At 36.3% G+C, this 18242-nt stretch overlaps 1 protein-coding gene across 2 annotated transcripts in view; it reads left to right on the top strand.

The window, feature by feature from the left end:
* The window catches only part of slc4a10b (solute carrier family 4 member 10b), a 29038-nt gene extending 12467 nt beyond the window's left edge, over window positions 1–16571 (top strand). For both annotated transcript variants that reach the window (XM_087804414.1, XM_087804415.1), the window contains 18 exons: window positions 8–193; window positions 1399–1490; window positions 3662–3819; window positions 4799–4886; window positions 6295–6441; window positions 6538–6635; window positions 8038–8212; window positions 8289–8422; window positions 8619–8864; window positions 8976–9081; window positions 10967–11128; window positions 11221–11334; window positions 12136–12297; window positions 12360–12611; window positions 13807–13875; window positions 14156–14329; window positions 15781–15900; window positions 15962–16571. In XM_087804414.1, coding sequence (XP_087660540.1) covers window positions 8–193; window positions 1399–1490; window positions 3662–3819; window positions 4799–4886; window positions 6295–6441; window positions 6538–6635; window positions 8038–8212; window positions 8289–8422; window positions 8619–8864; window positions 8976–9081; window positions 10967–11128; window positions 11221–11334; window positions 12136–12297; window positions 12360–12611; window positions 13807–13875; window positions 14156–14329; window positions 15781–15900; window positions 15962–16168 — 2690 coding nt within the window. In that variant the 3' untranslated portion in view covers window positions 16169–16571. The remainder of the gene's footprint in view (window positions 1–7; window positions 194–1398; window positions 1491–3661; window positions 3820–4798; window positions 4887–6294; window positions 6442–6537; window positions 6636–8037; window positions 8213–8288; window positions 8423–8618; window positions 8865–8975; window positions 9082–10966; window positions 11129–11220; window positions 11335–12135; window positions 12298–12359; window positions 12612–13806; window positions 13876–14155; window positions 14330–15780; window positions 15901–15961) is intronic.
* The last annotated feature ends 1671 nt before the right edge of the window (window positions 16572–18242 follow it).

The raw sequence follows: 18242 nt of genomic DNA, 5'->3' as shown, positions 1-18242 counted from the left end.
CCTCCAGATATGGTGTTGGACCACCAGGAGCTCTACGCTCCGCTGGGAGACGAGCTCCGACACAGGGTTCACGAAACTCTGCTGAAGCAGCACCATCACCAGAACCAGAAGAAGCTTTCCAACCGCCTGCCCATGGTGAGGTCCTGGGCCGACATGGGCCGACGCTCGTCCGACCATCACTTGGACAAAAATGGTGAGAATGAATCGTGCGACATATTTGCACAAGAGTGACTTCTGGTGAGAAAGGTTTCAGTTCATAAGTGTCAGTGATGGATCAAACTGCATTTTGATCACCAAGGTACTTCAATATCTAGTCGGGTTTTGAACCATCAACCTTCTCCCTAAACAAAGCATTTATATACACATTTATACGTGCATTTTTTTCACAATAGCCATTCAAAGGACTGTTTTTCCCCTGGATGCTGGATTATGGCACTCTGGGTATTCCATACATTAGAACCACTGTTTTATCTTAATTTACTTTTTGTATTATCTCATGTTTGAATATAACCTTTGATTTACTTTCAGTGTACACAAATTATACATATATCTTATGATTTTATTTCACAATTAAACCTTTACCATCAACTTATTTTGGAAAATATCTTCAAAAATGTTTTCAATTACTTAAATGATTTGTTTGTTTTTGCCATTATTGCATTTGATCAATTCTTTGCCATTTTTATTCTTGTTTTTTAGTCGTTCTTTCTGACCCAGTGAAAGACTATTACATTTCCTCGGGGGCCACTTTAATCAAAGTGGCTACAATGAGGGACCATTATGAAAAAAAGGAGCAAAACCTATAAAATAAAGTAATTAAATCAAGCTTAATATCCATACATTCTGAACACATTTAATTTAATTTAAATTTATTTAGAGCTCCAACAAAGCTCTTTTACATTCACCTAAACCGTTTTTAAATACTCGGGAAAATGACGGAAGCAAAGAAAAAATTCAGAAAGAAAAAACCTGGACTAATTTTAGAGAATAATAAAAAAAATTAAATAAATACTAAATAAAAACATCATATAAACGTGAACTTTGACCCACAGATACAAGGGTCACATGTGGGATTTCCATTTACTTCTTTCTCTCACATTTATTTACAATTTCAAACTGTCCAGCTCCAACCAACAATCTAGAAAAAACCAGGGGCCTCATGTACAGAGAAGTTTATGGATTTTCCACTAAAAACGGTCATGCACTCAAATCCAGAAAATGGTGCACGTACAAAAATATTCAGTACGAATCACACAAACACTTTTCCCATGTACATCCCCATCAACGGTGTTGATATTATTAAATTAATCAAATCTTCTGAGAGTCTCCAAGTGATCCAAAGAGGTTGTGCGTCTACTAGTTGTGTGATATTTGACGACACTGTGCGACGTGTTCCAGGTCAGATGACGTCATCAAACACTCATTTAGCTGCTCCTGACGGCAGAGCAGACGGTATCAGCAGAGACGCCAGCTCTGTGGACTTGAGTAAGGTACGGCAGCACTCACGTTATTATTATCATTATTATTATCATGAATACAGAGAAATGTACAGAATGTCAAGTGCCATGTGTCGAATGTCATTGATTTAGGATTATAAACATGTTAAATATGATGAGAAAACACACGTGTGTCCGGGTCAATGTTTGACCTTCTGCCCTGTGGAACTATAATCTTCTTAAGGCAACAATGCGGATGAACAATATATATTCTCTCTGCAGCTTTCATTAATGAAACACATTAAAGCTTGAGGATAAAACTCATCATCGATGTGAAATTTCTGCTCAAACAAAAACTCCATTCTTTCCTTTAATGCCTCAGAAAAGTGAACTGAAGATGTTAATATAGTTTAGCACCTTCTCTTGCAATTAAATAGATCATGACTAGCGACAAACTGAGCATCGATTTTCAGAATAATTTCATAGTACCTGTTTTCATTTTGCAATAATTAGCAGAGATTGAAACGGAATATCTCACCTGCTTAGAACTTCAGATCACTGTCACATTTAAGTGTTTGGGGGGGAAAAGATGATAATGAAGCCGAAATTACAGTTTTGTTTAGTGTAATTTACCACAATTCTTGACTTTTCAAGCAAATTTACTGCCAAAAAACCCCCGCAAAACTGTGAATTGCACAGCAATATTTAAAGGCAAAAATCAAACATATTTACCCATACAACACAAAATCTTTAAACGACTGATAATATACTAATACTCCACTGCCAAGTTATTTCTGAGACATTGGGATTAATGCAAGATAGTTTATTGAAGAAACGAGTATATTTACTGTATATGTCATGGAAGAAAAGTACAACAAGCGCAAACGCTTAATTCTTACATGTATAGAGTATATATTATAAAGATTATATAGAATTGTTATCATAATTCTTAGGCTATCATACTTTATTGAAATGTATACTATTCACTTGCTATGATGAAAATAAAGGGTGTACAAACCAAAATTTACAAGTAACATTCAAATATTCATATATAATATAGTGTTTGTTCATTTTTGTGTCGCAATTAAAGTAGCTAGATGGCTGCAATCAATGCGGCCTACGCAATTAAAGAAACTATGAAATCCCCGCAAGATCATGGCGATGACTAAGGACAAGAGGATACAGTGGACTCCATCATCTTTAAAGCTGATGTTTGGATATCATTTGGATTCAAAAGAAATTAAAGTAGTTACGACTTCGTCAACACCAGAGTCAAGTACTCGACAATACTACAAATGTATCCTTGTTACTACAGTATCGCAATATATCATATCCTTGCACCTGCATCATGATACGCATCGTATCGCCAGATTCTTGCCTGTAAGTCAAAAGTAATTTATTTTTGAGTGAATTAGTTGCACCTCAAAGATGTTTTGTTAGAGAATATTTCTTCATTTTCAACGCAAGTCGCTATAGAAAAATACAAAGAGACATATACTGCTGTTCGGGAAACGAATACAAGTAAAAAATGGTTTAATAAGTCAGACAAAAAGTGTTTCCGATACCACACAGACATAAGTAGAAGTGTTTGTGGGTGTTGAACTACAGGTATCCTGTGGTAGAGTGATGACCTGTCAACACTGTCAAGTAGCTGGAATATATATTTTTTATTTTTTTATTTTTTAGAATCCCTTATTAGTCCCGCGAGGGGAAATTCGGTAGTGCTTTTGACAGCCATTCACACATACTGACGGGAGTAGGCTGCACACCTGCGCCAAGTCTACCATCAGGAGCAATCAGGGTAAAGTGTCTTGCTCAGGGACACAACGACACAAGCTGGTCTGGAGCTGAACGATGGTAAAATAAACAGTTTCCACAGGAGATGATGCAGAATTATCCAGATTTTCAATGACCAATGAAACGTCTTGTAACCACTAGGACACAAACAATATACGTGCAGTTGAGTGGACGAACTTGAGAGGCTACCTTTGGTTTTATTTTCAAGTGTTTTTCATTCTTCATGACTTATAAAAAGCCTAGAAACTCGAGCTCGAATTGAAAGCTGAATATTCCACAGTGTTGGTCACTAATCTGTCGGATTAAACACAATAACTCATTTACAGAACCATCCCTGCGTTTTATATTCTCGCTGATGCGTTCAAAAAGTGAAAGCTGCTCTTAGCACAAAGCTGCCGCGGACAATGAGCTCTGATGTGCCGTTACAGACCGACCTCCATTTTATGAAGAAAATCCCACCGGGAGCCGAGGCGTGCAACGTTCTGGTGGGAGAGCTGGAGTTCCTGAACAAGCCGGTGGTGGCGTTTGTGCGTCTGTCGCCGGCGGTGCTGCTCAGCGGACTGGCCGAGGTGCCCATCGCCACCAGGTGCCAATCATGGGGGTCATTTCGTTTCAGGGCGGGAGGTTACATTTCTTAAAGGGGCCGCGACATTTTTTGTGACTGGTGCGGGGAGAATATGAAGAAAATGACGTTGTAGTAAAACTAAAGTAATAAGGATTAAAGGATAAGGAAGTAGTGCCATGATTTTATGTTAAGAAAATACTTTTTCCACATTTCTTCCATTTTATTTTGAAGGACAAAATCCACTGAAAATAGCCTCAAAGTAAAATGAATTGTTCAGAAACCCTTTTAAATGACCAGTTAAGTATTTTTAGTAGTTAGTAATAAATATGTAAATATAGTGGTCGCTCCCCATATTGCAGTTCACCTTCCGTGGTATTTTTTTGTACACTGTACTACATATTCAAGTATATAAAATCAAGCAGCGGTCAGGAACAACATAAAATCATTGTCATTGTTTAAACTGTTAAAGAGAAGTTAAAAAGTGAACTCCCATGATGCCTTGCTACACATTGCTCTATCAACCGACAGCTGATTGGTTGTTACAATTCTGTGTTTAAATTCTATGTTGGTATGTCAAAATTAAGTACCATATGTGATTGGTGCTGGGCGGCCAAGCACAATGAAAGCAGTTTAGGCCACCATTACTAAGAGGGCGAAAAGTAAAAATAAATAAATGTTCTCAATTTGAAAAAGTGAAAAATTTAATGTCGAATGTCACAGATTTATTTAACCCCTGTAAACCCCGCAATTAACGAGGTACCGCTTTATAGTGAAAGGGCCCCAAGTGGGGCGTCAATTGGCCCAGGATCTAAACCAGTAGCAGATTTTCATTTCAAAACTTGGATCTAGAGACAAAATATGTTAAAAGTTTGTATTTTGAAATATCAGGGGGCAGTCGTTCCTCACTGTAGTCAGGGTATATTCCAGAATATACATTTAATCCACACAAACTGTAATCTCAACATCATCATCAAGTAAAAATGATTGGTCTTTCGTCCAGGTTTCTGTTCATTCTTCTGGGACCCTGTGGACGTGGGGCTCAGTACCATGAGATCGGGAGGTCCATCGCCACCCTGATGACAGACGAGGTGAGACGGCACCGAACGAGACGGTGGAATGAGGAAAGCGTTCGAAGATTCACCAGATTTGTACAGTCGCTGTTGCATAAATTGACAGTTCCACAGGAAGAAAAAAAAAGTGTTGAAACACTTCTCAGCACGAAGAGAATCTCAGAGCTTTTCCATGACAAGCTTTTCTTTTGGCGACTAGTCGGGCCCTCATGTCCACTTTCTCTGGTCTGGGATTTAAGCTGTCAGCCATCAGCATGGTGGAGAAGATGCACTTGGACAACTCTAAACTCGGTCAGACATTCTTCGGGCAGATTTGTTCAGAACCCGACTTCGTAGAGCGGAGTCACTGCTTCTTTGTCCGTGAACAGATTGTGAATTCACCACAAGTTCCCTCTTTCTGAGTCGAGCACCAAACAATGCGAAATAATTCTATTTTTCTGACTCCTAAACTAAAAATGAGGGAAATAAACTTCCAGCTCTTACCTTGTAGGACTTGGATTACCTACCCCAAAAAAGACACAAATATTTTATTCTATTGATTTGAACGTTGATTAGCATCCATGCTAACTGTTAGCAAGTGTGTTAGCAACACACTGTTAGCAACCTTGTAGACTTGGATTACTTTATTAAAAAAACTGTAAATATTCGAGTCGTTTCATGCTAACATTAATAAGCATCCATGCAATGTATTAGCTAGTATTTACCTTATGGCTTGGATTGCTTTACTCTTAAAAAAACTAGAACGAACAAAAACAAACATTTGATTCTAATGATGAAAACATCCATGCTAATTGTTAGATAGCTTTTACATTGTATACATGTTAAATTTACTCTAGAAAAGACACCATTTTTGTAAAAAAAACAAAATGCTTTAGGAACACCTCAAAATCGATGCAGCTAACATTGCTAACACGCAAGATAAGGTGGCAAGTTTAGCATTCATGTCAAAGTTCTGTCACTTGACATTTACAATACAAAAAAATACATTCAATCATTTCTATCTACATAGCGTTACAGTTTGGTACAGTCAAGCTCAGCGTTGTAAGCTTTAACTTCAGGCTTTATCAAGTAACAAGGTCTTTGTAATAGGCAACTATGAGCGATCTTTTTAGACTTTGATTACTTTGGAAAAAAACATGCAAATATTTGATTCTACTGATGCAAATGTTGTTTAGCGAGACAGTATTTAAAATATTAGCCAACAGGATATCTGTGGTAATAGTAGCCCCCAGCATGTCTCTGATAGGACCACCCAAACACAGACCAGAAGATAATACCAGCGATAATAACATTTTTGTAGACGTTACAACTCAACAAAAGTAATGCACAGCAACAAGAGACACCAATGAATTCCCAAGAAAAAACAAATATAACACAGGATCTTATCTTCCACAAACAACTCTCCTAATCATACGTTTTTTCCCAGGTTTTCCACGACGTCGCCTACAAAGCTAAAGACAGAAACGATCTGATCGCCGGCATCGACGAATTCCTGGATCAGGTGACGGTCCTGCCACCAGGAGAGTGGGACCCTTCCATCAGAATCGAGCCCCCCAAGAATGTCCCCTCTCAGGCGAGTAGCGGGATTTACCAGCCATAAATAAAATAATAATAATAAAAACAAACCATAACAGCCATGTGAGTGACACTTCAAATGTCCGTTTCTCAGGAGAAGAGGAAGAAAAGCAACCCCTTACAAATGGACACAGAAGGCAGTGAAGAGGATGACGCAGGTCATGGTGGGCCGGAGTTGCAGCGAACAGGACGGTAATGAAGGAAATAACGCATTGAATCTTTAAATCAAATGTAAAAATTAGGGATATTTTATTTAGATTCATTATAAAACTATCAGATTGATTTACAGAAAACTAAAAAAGACTTTACAAGTTAATTTAAGGCTTTTAAATTAATGGTTAAAGGTAGAAGAGTAAAATACTTATATTAAAAGTTTGAATTATTTCTGTTTGTGTCACAAATGTCAGTTTAGTTGTTGCTGCTCGATTCTCCCTCCGACTTCACACACAGCCAAACACTTAAACACACAATAGGACGATTAAAAACAAAACACCACTGAGCACAGAAGTAACACAAAACAAAGAAACAAATACCTTTTCGTCGCAGCAGATCATCGGAATCCATTGTTCTTGAGTCAATAGTTTCGGTCCATATCCATGTGTTTGTGTTTCTAGTGCAAACTGACAGGAAGAAGGGTGTTTGGCTCCTCCCCCTTTTATACACACCTGTTGTTAATTCAACTGTGGGCGATAAGTAACTTAAAGTAATTTAACTTAAGTACTTTTGTTTTAGTACAGTAAATAAGGCATTAGAACAAAAGTGGTTGGATATATAAAACATCTACCTTTTTTTTTTATTCAGGTTTAGCTAAATAGTAATAAATTTACACAAACGTTTACTTCCTGTTAGTGGATGATACACATCCTGTTGACCCCTTCGCTCTACTTCCTATTTCTCCTCTGAATAAAAAGAAAGTGTTTAAATCAGTGAAAAAAACAATTTAAATGTAATTGAATGTAAAATTTAATTTCAAGTTTATCATATTTGTATCGAAATATATCTTATCTGCTTTTTAAAAGCATTGATTAAGTGTTTATTTAATCAATGAATTAAGGAATTTGTACATTGAATGGTTTATCTCGTTTTTATTTATAATTAAATCTAAAAAAGTTTGAAACTTTAAAATGTAATTTTTTCATGTCTTCCTTTTTACAATAATTTATCGATATGCAACAGCACTGTATCCATTTTTGTTCCGCTTTCAATAACCATATTTATTTTATGGTCTATCTATCAATAAAGTTTGTACAAAATAATATATACATTTTTTTTTTAAATTTACAATTAACATGCAAATATTACAGCATTTTTTTTATGTTGCAAATAACCTCCAGGCGATAGATGGCAGCAGTCATTTTGTCCTTAAGGACCAATGAAATGCCTGAGGATAACTGAGGACGAGAGGATACAGTCGACTCCAGCTGCTTTTAAAGCTGATGTTTGAACATATTTTGGTTTAAAAACAAAAGAAAGCAGTTACTCGACAATATTACACATATTTCCTTGTAACTACAGTATCACAATATATTGTATTGTGATAGGTATCGTACCAGATTCTTGCAGATACACGCGTCAATGAGACCTGTTCTTCCAGGTGGTTTGGTGGTCTGATCCTCGACATCAAACGCAAACTACCTCACTACTGGTCCGACTACAGGGACGCGTTCAGCCTGCAGTGCGTCGCCTCCTTCCTGTTCCTCTACTGTGCCTGCATGTCGCCCGTCATCACGTTCGGGGGTCTCCTGGGCGAGGCCACGGAAGGACGAATAGTGAGGCTCATCACAATGAATAAAACACTGAATCCAGAAACCATGACTTACTAACTCCCCTCGTTTATTTTCCCAGAGTGCAATTGAGTCACTCTTCGGAGCGTCGCTCACAGGAATCGCCTACTCACTCTTCGCTGGACAGCCTCTGACCATTCTGGGCAGCACCGGGCCGGTGCTGGTGTTTGAGAAGATCCTGTTCAAATTCTGCAAGTGAGTCCGACTGTGTGGATGAATAATCATCTTGATAGTCTCTTGCTTGTTTAAATCCCCGCACGGTTAATACTCTTGTCGGCTCGTGGATTGATCCGGGGCCAACATCTGGACCGCATGTCCATTTCATTGTCCAGGGACTGTTGGAAATATCGATATGAAAGTGTTGTTAATCCTCTGACCTGCGTCTCCACAGAGAATACGGCTTGTCCTATCTGTCGCTGAGGACCTGCATCGGCCTCTGGACGGCGACCCTCTGCATCATCCTGGTGGCCACCGACGCCAGCTCGCTGGTCTGTTACATTACCCGCTTCACGGAGGAAGCCTTCGCCTCCCTCATCTGCATCATCTTCATCTACGAGGCCTTGGAGAAACTCATCAACCTGGGCGACTACTTTCCGTTCAACAAGAACAACGACCTGGAGCGGCTCACCTTGTACTCGTACGTACTTTTTTTTTGTGTTTGTGTTGTCAAAGATAATTGCGCCGAGGTAACGGTAAATCCCACGACATGTGGCCCGGATTATTGAGTCACCCAGATGTGATTCCGCAGATGTTCATGTGTCGAGCCAGCTGACCCCACCAATGCCACCCTGAAGTACTGGGAGCTCAACAACATCACTGCCTCGGAAATCTACTGGGAGGCGATGGAGGTCAAGGTACCGAGCAGTCTGTTCGTTTTCACAAGGACGGATGAGGAACGTCTAGACAGTACATACTGTGGGGGCCCCACTATTTTTTTTTAGATTTATCGTCTTTTTTATTTTGTTTATTCATTCTTTATACATTATTTCAACATATTTAGGTGCTTCAATGGAACTCGTACCATTTCCACTTATATAAAACATCGAGACATTCACTCTATGTACTGTATGTTTATGACTTTACACAAAAACAAACTTGCATACATGTTTCTTTAGAAAATAAAGGTTTATTTTTAGACTTAACTTTTTGATTCTATTGATACCAATTTATAGGAACCATCCGAATTGTAGTTTTGTAGAGTTGGATTATCTTACTCTAAAAAACACGAAAATATTTGATTGTATTCATGCAAAATGTTGATTAGGAACTATGCTAACTGTTAGCTATCTTTTAATTATTTATGATGATGACTAGATTATCTTATTCTAAAAAAAAACAAGCAAATATTTAATTATATAGATTCAAATGTTGATTGGAAAATATGCCAATTCTTAGATAGCTTTTACCTTGTGAACTTGGATTACTTTAGTCTAAAAGAGACACACAAATATTGGATTCTATTGATTCAAACGTTGATTAGCAACCATGCTAATTGCTAAATATTTTTTACTTTGTGGACTTGGATAACTTTACTATTAAAAACACGCAAATATTTGATTCTATTGATGCAAACGTTGATTAGCAACCATGCTAACTGTAAGCAGGCTCTTACCTTGAGGACCTGGATTACTTTACTCTAAAAAATAAATACATATCTGATTGTATTGATGCAAATATTGATTGGCAACCATGCTAATTTTAAGATAGCTTTTACCTCATGGGATTTGAATACTTCACTTTAATTCATAAGTTCAATCACTTTACAAAACAGTACAAAAATTACATATAATAATCTTTACAATACTGCATTACGGCTTGATATGGTCAAGCACAACGCTCTAGCAAACTTATAAAAAGATGTAAAATGAATGTCCTCAGTTATATTATAAATTGCTTTTGAAGTGAGAAAATATTTTATTTAAGAATATAAATTTTATTTATTCAAAATATACAAAAATAATGTTACGAGGTTTAACTCTTACCTTAGAATGTATGCAACTAACACACTAACAACTGGCAAAGCTAGCTAGAATAGCATTCACTCTGATATTTGCGTTTTTAAGTTGGGTAAGTAAAAACGTAAATCATATTAAATTGTTTGGGAATTTGCCTGTTTATGAACTTGACTTCTGCAAGAAAAAGTGTCTTCGTAATTGCTGTATATTTAAGCATACAGAGTAGTACATAAAACTGCATAATCGCCATAGATGTTATAATAAAAACATTTTTTTTAAAGTTCTAAACTCTGAACCAGATTAATTATTCTTGAAAATGTAATTTACCAGTTGAGTTTTTATTGTTTCTGGTTTAAAAAAATGGATTAGTACTTTTTATAACATTAAATATTGTAGAAGTTTTGTAAAAATGTGTTTTGCAAATTAACTTCAGTTGTTACCATTGGGATTCAAAGTGTTTTTTTAAGTACTGTGTATTCCTAAAAATCCTAGGATAAAATCTTGGATAAAATCCACTAGTACTTCCTAGATATTTCAGTGTGTGTGACATGGATATTGTACACAAAACAGAAGTTGCAGCCACAAAAACAAATCCACCTTAAAGTGGCTCCCAGATGGAGATTTCTGAATTGAGGAGATTAAGGGCATGCATGCTGGATTATATTGGATTAGCGTCTGCAAATCACTATGAAAGCACATTTTTTTGTACTTTTTAAGTGTGTTTTCCGCGAACACTCAGTGGAGGTTCTTGGATGAGGCTCACGTGTGATGATCTGTCCTGCAGGACTGTGTGCAGAAACGAGGGGAGTTCGTGGGCCCGGCCTGCGGTTCGAACGGACCCTACGTGCCGGATGTCCTCTTCTGGTGCGTCATCCTCTTCTTCTCCACCGTCTTCATGTCTGCCTTCCTCAAGGAGTTCAAGTTCAGCAACTACTTCCCCACGAAGGTTGGTTTTTAGAAAACAATGGTCGATGCAAGGGGGCCCTCTGGTGGCCATGTGAGGTACTGCTGATAATTCTCACCATGGACTTTCTTCAGGTGAGATCCATCATCAGTGACTTTGCTGTTTTCTTCACCATCCTCACCATGGTGCTGATCGACTACTCTTTAGGGATCCCTTCTCCGAAACTCAAGGTTCCCAGCGTGTTTAAAGTAAGTTATATGGATGCTTACGTGTCATCAGAATAATTAAAGGTTATATATATCACATTTAAAATGTTGCAACTTTGGCATTTCCTTTTTATAAATGTTAAGCATTGAATCATTATTTTTTGGAACCATTTAATTCAATTATACATCTTATCGTTAGATTTGTTTTTATTTAATAATTTGATTCAATCATTTCGACATTGAAAATATAGTTCGAATATTTTTAACATGATACTATTTTTTCCACATAGTGTTGATATTTTAATTCCAATAATAATAATAAAATGATTTTAAATTCTATATTTTGTCGTTTGAAGCCTTAAAATTCAATGTAAAAATGTTGTCACTATTTCTATATTACATTTTAAAAAGGTTATGAATAAAAGAAATAGATCGAATCTAGAAAATGTATTTCAGTATTATTGTAATTTGTAATATCAAACTCTATGTGTAAAAGAAATTATTTATCAGTTATTTTGAATCTGAAATGTGTAAATCAATTAATTATTCAATTAGTATAAAAAATATTAAATTAAATTACTCAATAAAAACTAATTCAACCTTTCAATATAAATTATTAAATTGAAATATAAATATAATATATATTCAATACATTCATATATTCAATGCTTAAAAAAACATTTAGAAGACAGTGTGATTGTTACAAATTTGTTTAGTTTTTTAGTATTTAGGAAATTATCCGACTAAAATCTGAGACTATTAAAGACGCTCTTTTGAAACTTCTCCACATGTTTCTTTGGCTCAAGTCACAACTAGAAACCTTGTGTTCCGTCGTCTTCACAGCCGACCAGAGACGACCGCGGTTGGTTCATCAACCCTCTGGGTCCGAACCCCTGGTGGACGGCCATCGTGACGGTGCTCCCCGCGGTCCTCTGCACCATCCTCATCTTCATGGACCAGCAGATCACGGCCGTCATCATCAACAGGAAGGAGCACAAGCTCAAGGTGGCTTCAGAATCTTCTCGTCCATGACAGACCCGTCTCACTGTGTGTGTCCACGCTTGCAGAAAGGCTGTGGGTACCACTTGGATCTGTTCATGGTGGGGGTGATGCTGGGCGTCTGCTCCCTCATGGGCCTGCCGTGGTTCGTGGCGGCCACCGTCCTGTCAATCAGCCACGTCAACAGCCTGAAGTTGGAGTCGGAGTGCTCGGCCCCCGGGGAGCAGCCCAAGTTCCTGGGCATCCGAGAGCAGCGCTTCACTGGCCTCATGATCTTCACACTCATGGGCTCCTCGGTCTTCATGACGTCCGTGCTAAAGGTCTTCTTCTGCCTTTTCTTTTCTTCTCTCCCTTTTTTTTTTTACGCCGATTCAAATCTCCTTCAATTAATGGAATGCCGGAAAACAACACAACAATGATAACATTTTAATCAGTGTTAATTTAATTGATTTCAATTATTTAATTCGATAATTTCTATATTAAAAGTTTTACATAAAAAATAAAAAATGGTTTTCAAAATGTTTTTTTTTACACATAAAGTTTGATATTCTAATTCCAATTATTAGGAAATACATTTTCAAAATTCAATATTTTTACATTCATAGCCTTTTAAATTCAATATTAAAATCTTGGTATAATTGTGCCACCAGACAATAGCAACAGAACACCGAACTACTTGATCATGTGATGGCATCGATTCATCCTGACGCATTATAAAGCAAAAGAGACACTATTTAACATTTTTATTTTGAATTAGAAAGGCTTCAAAAAGAAAAATATTCAATATTTTTAATTATAGGAATTAATAGTGATGTGCTTCATGAAGCAGTGTCATGTTGTTTAGAGATCAGTAGGTGGCGCCATCAGTTTAAAAATGATATTTCATTAGAACAGTTGTTCAAAACAAAGGAAAATAGTGCAGAGACCGCCATCTACTGGAAAATAATGACACTGCTTCATGAAGCTTCATCAGACCATCACTAGGAATTAATAGACTAAATGTATGAATAGTTTTTGCTTTTTAACGTGTATTTAGGGGAGAGGGCTGGAAAAATGGCAGTTGAGTGTGATTGACAAATTACTATTTAATAAACTTGTATGGTATGGAAGTACATCGGAGCCTTCAAAATACTGAATGAATAAATTAAACATTTTAAATGTTTAAACTTTAATTATTTGTATGAAAATGTTGTTGTTAAGCGTTGAATTATTTAATAATTGATGAAATAATTGATGTACTGAAAGCTTAAATTTAATTTAATTGAATAATTTAATTAAATAATTTGTTAATTAAAACGTGTATTTTTTAAAATAATTGAATATTTTCAAAGTGGAAAACGTTTCTTACACATAGAGTTTGATAAACTAATTCCAGCTTCAACATTTGAAGTGTTGAATTCAACCATACAATATTCTGATAATGACACAGATATACTTTCATATCGATGGTGTGGTTCAGGAAAACATGCTAGTTGTTGTTGACTCACCTCTAACTGAACAGATACTGTCTTGCAGTTCATCCCCATGCCGGTCCTGTACGGCGTCTTCCTGTACATGGGAGCGTCATCCCTGCGAGGAATCCAGGTAATCTTGTAATAATCTGAGAGATAAAAGTCATTAAAACGTGTTGTTTCAATCTGTTAAAAGATGCCTCTCCATTATAATATGTTTCTCGTACACACTCGCCAACACACACTCGTCTCATAAAAGCAGAGTTTCCCAGCATTCAACGGTGGTTCTGCCCACAGAAGGTGTTAATTGGCCTCCAGTGCTTTTCTCAGCACCTGACTCTCCTTTTTAATTGTCCTATTTTCTTCCTCCGCCCGCTTCACTTTTTCTGCTGCATCATCCGACTGAACGCTAGTTCTTCGACCGCCTGAGACTGTTCGCGATGCCGGCCAAGCACCAGCCGGACTTCATCTATCTGAGACACGTCCCCCTGAGGAAGGTCCATCTCTTCACCGTCATCCAGCTCAGCTGCCTGACGCTTCTCTGGGTCATCAAGACGTCAAGGGCGGCCATCGTTTTCCCCATGATGGTAAGAACAACTGCCTACGGTTCGTCCTATAATAATATAATAATTGTATTTATTTAGCACTTTTTCGAAACAAAGTTACAAAGTGATTGACATAAAACAACTATAGTTAAAAATGACACGATACATTAAAACAGTAATAAAACAATATAAAAAAACACATTTTCCATTCAAGGAAAATATTATTAAATAAAATGATAAAACACCGAAAATAAAGGAGAGTAAAAGCCCATTGATGAACTGAGTTAAGGGTTAAAAGGCATAAAAGCCAGTCTGTAAAAGTGTGTTTTTAAAAGAGATTAAAAAAAAAAAAATCTTATAGACTTAAAGACTCACCTGATAAATGTGTGGCCCGCGTTCCACTTGTTGTCCTTCAACTGTACTATTGCGGCCATCATAAGATACAAGATATTTATTCTTCCTTTATTAAGGAAATGTACAGTAAGTTGTCCCAGAAGTTCCCAAAAGAAGACTAACCATTCTGTTAACATATTTAAAATAATAACGAAATAATTATAATAAACATAAAAACAACAATACATTAAAATGATATCATTGGAAAAGTAATAATAAAATAAAATAAGCATAATAATAAATAATAATAACAAACAATACATAAACATTAGTACACGTAAGTGGGACGAGGGAGTTATAAACATGAATTAAAAAACATTATATTTATTTATTACATTTCCTTATTGCAGGAAAAAAAAGAAAATACTTTTTTTTTTTAAAACATTATTCATTACTAGTTCAATTCTAGCATAACTGGTTTAGGATTTTTGTTTTTATAATTTTTCTCATTTTTGGTTGGTGTTTTTCTTCTTCCAATATATAATAGAGAACACAGTTTTTTTTTCGCTCATATTTATTACATTTAAAATTTGAATTATATGTATTTCAATGAAACTATGATGTCATTGGATTATTACTCGTTTTTTGTTTTCCCAAAATATTAAGTCAAAAGTGGGCAATTCAATTTTATACAGTGGCTGTTTTGAGGGACCGTCAAACAAAAATAAAAGAGAATATCTTATTAAAATAACGAAAAAATATGATTGTATTGCAATTTTTACCCAATGTTAAAGCCCTCTTTTCCCCACTTTCTTTTAATATTCTCTTTTTTCGAGGGGCAATAAACACAAAATCGAAGGATAAAAGTCCTAAAACAAAAACCCTATTGTCATATTTAGGGGTTAGAAATGAATAATGGAAATAAATAAACAATAAAACTGTTTTAACATGATCTACGACCTCATGAGGTCCACATGAATGCAGTCTCAAATACAGTGGCACCGGACCACTAGGTCTATATTCAGACCATTTCTTCTACCTTTGGCGGCCCCTAAGTCAGAGAAAATCCACTGCTCACCTCTACTTCGATCGTCCTCACTATCATGGTATCACGGCTCTTCTAGCTTGAACCATCTCTGACGCCTCACTGGTCTCCACAGGTGCTCGCTCTGGTCTTCATACGCAAGCTGATGGACTGCATCTTCTCCAAGAGAGAGCTGAGCTGGCTGGACGACCTGATGCCGGAGAGCAAGAAGAAGAAGCTGGAGGACGCCGAGGAGGTGAGAGGACAAGCCACCGAGGAGGTGTCGATGGTGATGTATTCATGTTCCTGATCTTCAGGAGGAGGAGCAGAGCATGATGGCGGAGGACGAGGGCGACGGCGAGGGCGCCGAGGAGGTGCCGTTACAAGGGTACGAGACCATTCCAACTACAGGTCATCTGGGGTGTGAAGGTGACCCCTCTCTCTGCAGAGGAATCCCCGTCATCAACATCACCGATGAAATGTCCAAAGGCTCCTTCGGAAACTCCTGGAACGCCCACAGCTGAAGATGAAATATTACTAAAGCGCCGTAGATCTCTTGAGTCTCAAGAAGTCCATCTCTTCGCTCAAAGACCTGAAAACAACAACAACATGTTTAACTAACTTAAAACGTGCTGGATTGTGTTATATTTTTAATCTCTACGTTTGTCTCGCCCTTTAAACCACATTTATTTATCCGTAAAACTGTCAGAAGACACGCTTTCTGGCGTAAAAGAGACATTTTTAGTATTTTTTGTGTTTGGATTTATTTTGGTAAATGGCAACAACGTTTTTTTTTTGCTGGGAGATTATTGTAAAATATCATATATTTTGGATTTATCATGTGAAGATATTAAAGATAAGAGATTTAGCTTGTAAAATTTGCGTTGATATACACAACCATTTTAATAAATAAATTAATAAATGAATGTCCTGTTTAAAATAAGATGCAGCTAATATGTAATACCAACAGTTTGATTCCAAATATGTAGAAAAACTAAAGATTTAATATGTATATATCTATTTTAGTGAACTATTTTATATTCAAATTCTAAATTATAATGTTTAATTTTAGTGATTGTGTTTGGACTGTATAATAAAATGTGTTTGAACATGATTTTTTTTTTATGAATTTTGATTTTTGCTGCTAAACGTCGAACCAAAATTAAGAGAATAAAAAGGGACGAGCATCCGTTAAAAATAATCTATGATAAAGGACAAGAATGGCGGGAAGAAAAATAAGGCTAAATTCCTTTTACTCACTCACTTGGAGAACGAAGCTTCTATAATGTAGGAAGCTAAAAATAAAGCATGAGAAGCTAAAAAGAAGCTAATTAGGTTTCAGTAGAAACTTAAAAAATAATTCTATAAATGTTAAGTTAATAAAGAAGCTAAGTATACTATAGACATTCTTGAAGCTAATGTGGCTAATGTGGGACATATGCATCGAGAAGGCTAAACAAAGGAAGCTATCAAAGGACCTCAGTTAGCGTCATGGGAAGCTAACAAAGAAGCTACAGTTGCTAAAACGAGAAGCAAATATTTATTCTAAATCTTCTCATATCTACATTGAGCTTTAATGTAAAGTCTATTGTTAACCAGATGACACTGTTTTATAAGGAAAGCTAAGAGAAAATCAACAACAGGGGGCGCTAAGAAGATTTTAAAAGATAAATTATGATGCTAACAGAAGAAGCTAATTGTAAAAGCTAGCAAGGTAACAAAGAATGTGATAATTGTCTTCATTGAAACTATATCGGGAGAAAAACAATTAAACACAAATTTGTTAACTAAAAAGGTAATAAAGTTCTCATGTATTCACTCTTTCAACACTATGTATTTATTTTTATGATAAAAACGTTTTAAACCAATCAGAAGCTACATAAGACAAGTCTTGACGTCGCTAACTATCGCTCGCGGTTCGAAGCATCGTAAATTAACGACATTTTAACACGACAAACTCATAAGGAGTAAAATAAACTGGTTTGTTATCTCTTTATCTCTTTATTCATTTTTATAATGTATTTTATTTATCTATCGATTGTTTAAAACTAATTCAGATTTGGATTATTTCATTTAACGTGGCAAGTTGAAGATGAGTCAATCAATACATTCAATAATTTTCTGCCATAAATCTCTTTTTAAGGATTTAGACTAATATTTTACTCTCTGTTATAACAATTGTAATGTAGAATTTTAGATAAATTGATAGTTAAGACTTGATATTTTAGCTATATGCATATAAGTCTATTGTCAAAGATGTTTATGATGCTATAAATCAATAATTATCTTAAGTTCTGATCAATATAAAAGCCTCAGGTGTCTTCTAAAGACGACCATCTCACAAAATATCACAATATTTCAGTTTAAACTTAAAATAAATAATTAGTGAAATCCTCATTTTTTGACCAAAATTACAAGGTGAGGACATCAGTCTTATAAATGGTATAAATTGACATTTTTCTCTCGAATCTCACCGAATGAAACCCCGTCACTGAACAAACAAGCGAAAACGCTTCCAAGCGTCTTCCAGGCAACCTTGGCTCATTAGCCGTTTACTTGTCACATGATTTGACGCGAGGCCAGCAACACGGCGCCGAG

Source organism: Callionymus lyra, chromosome 12, assembly GCF_982586985.1.
Source record: "Callionymus lyra chromosome 12, fCalLyr1.hap1.1, whole genome shotgun sequence".
In the NCBI taxonomy this organism is placed as follows: domain Eukaryota; kingdom Metazoa; phylum Chordata; class Actinopteri; order Syngnathiformes; family Callionymidae; genus Callionymus; species Callionymus lyra.
The sequence above is the reverse complement of the archived record's forward strand: the minus strand, read 5'-3'. Positions and strand labels throughout refer to the sequence as shown.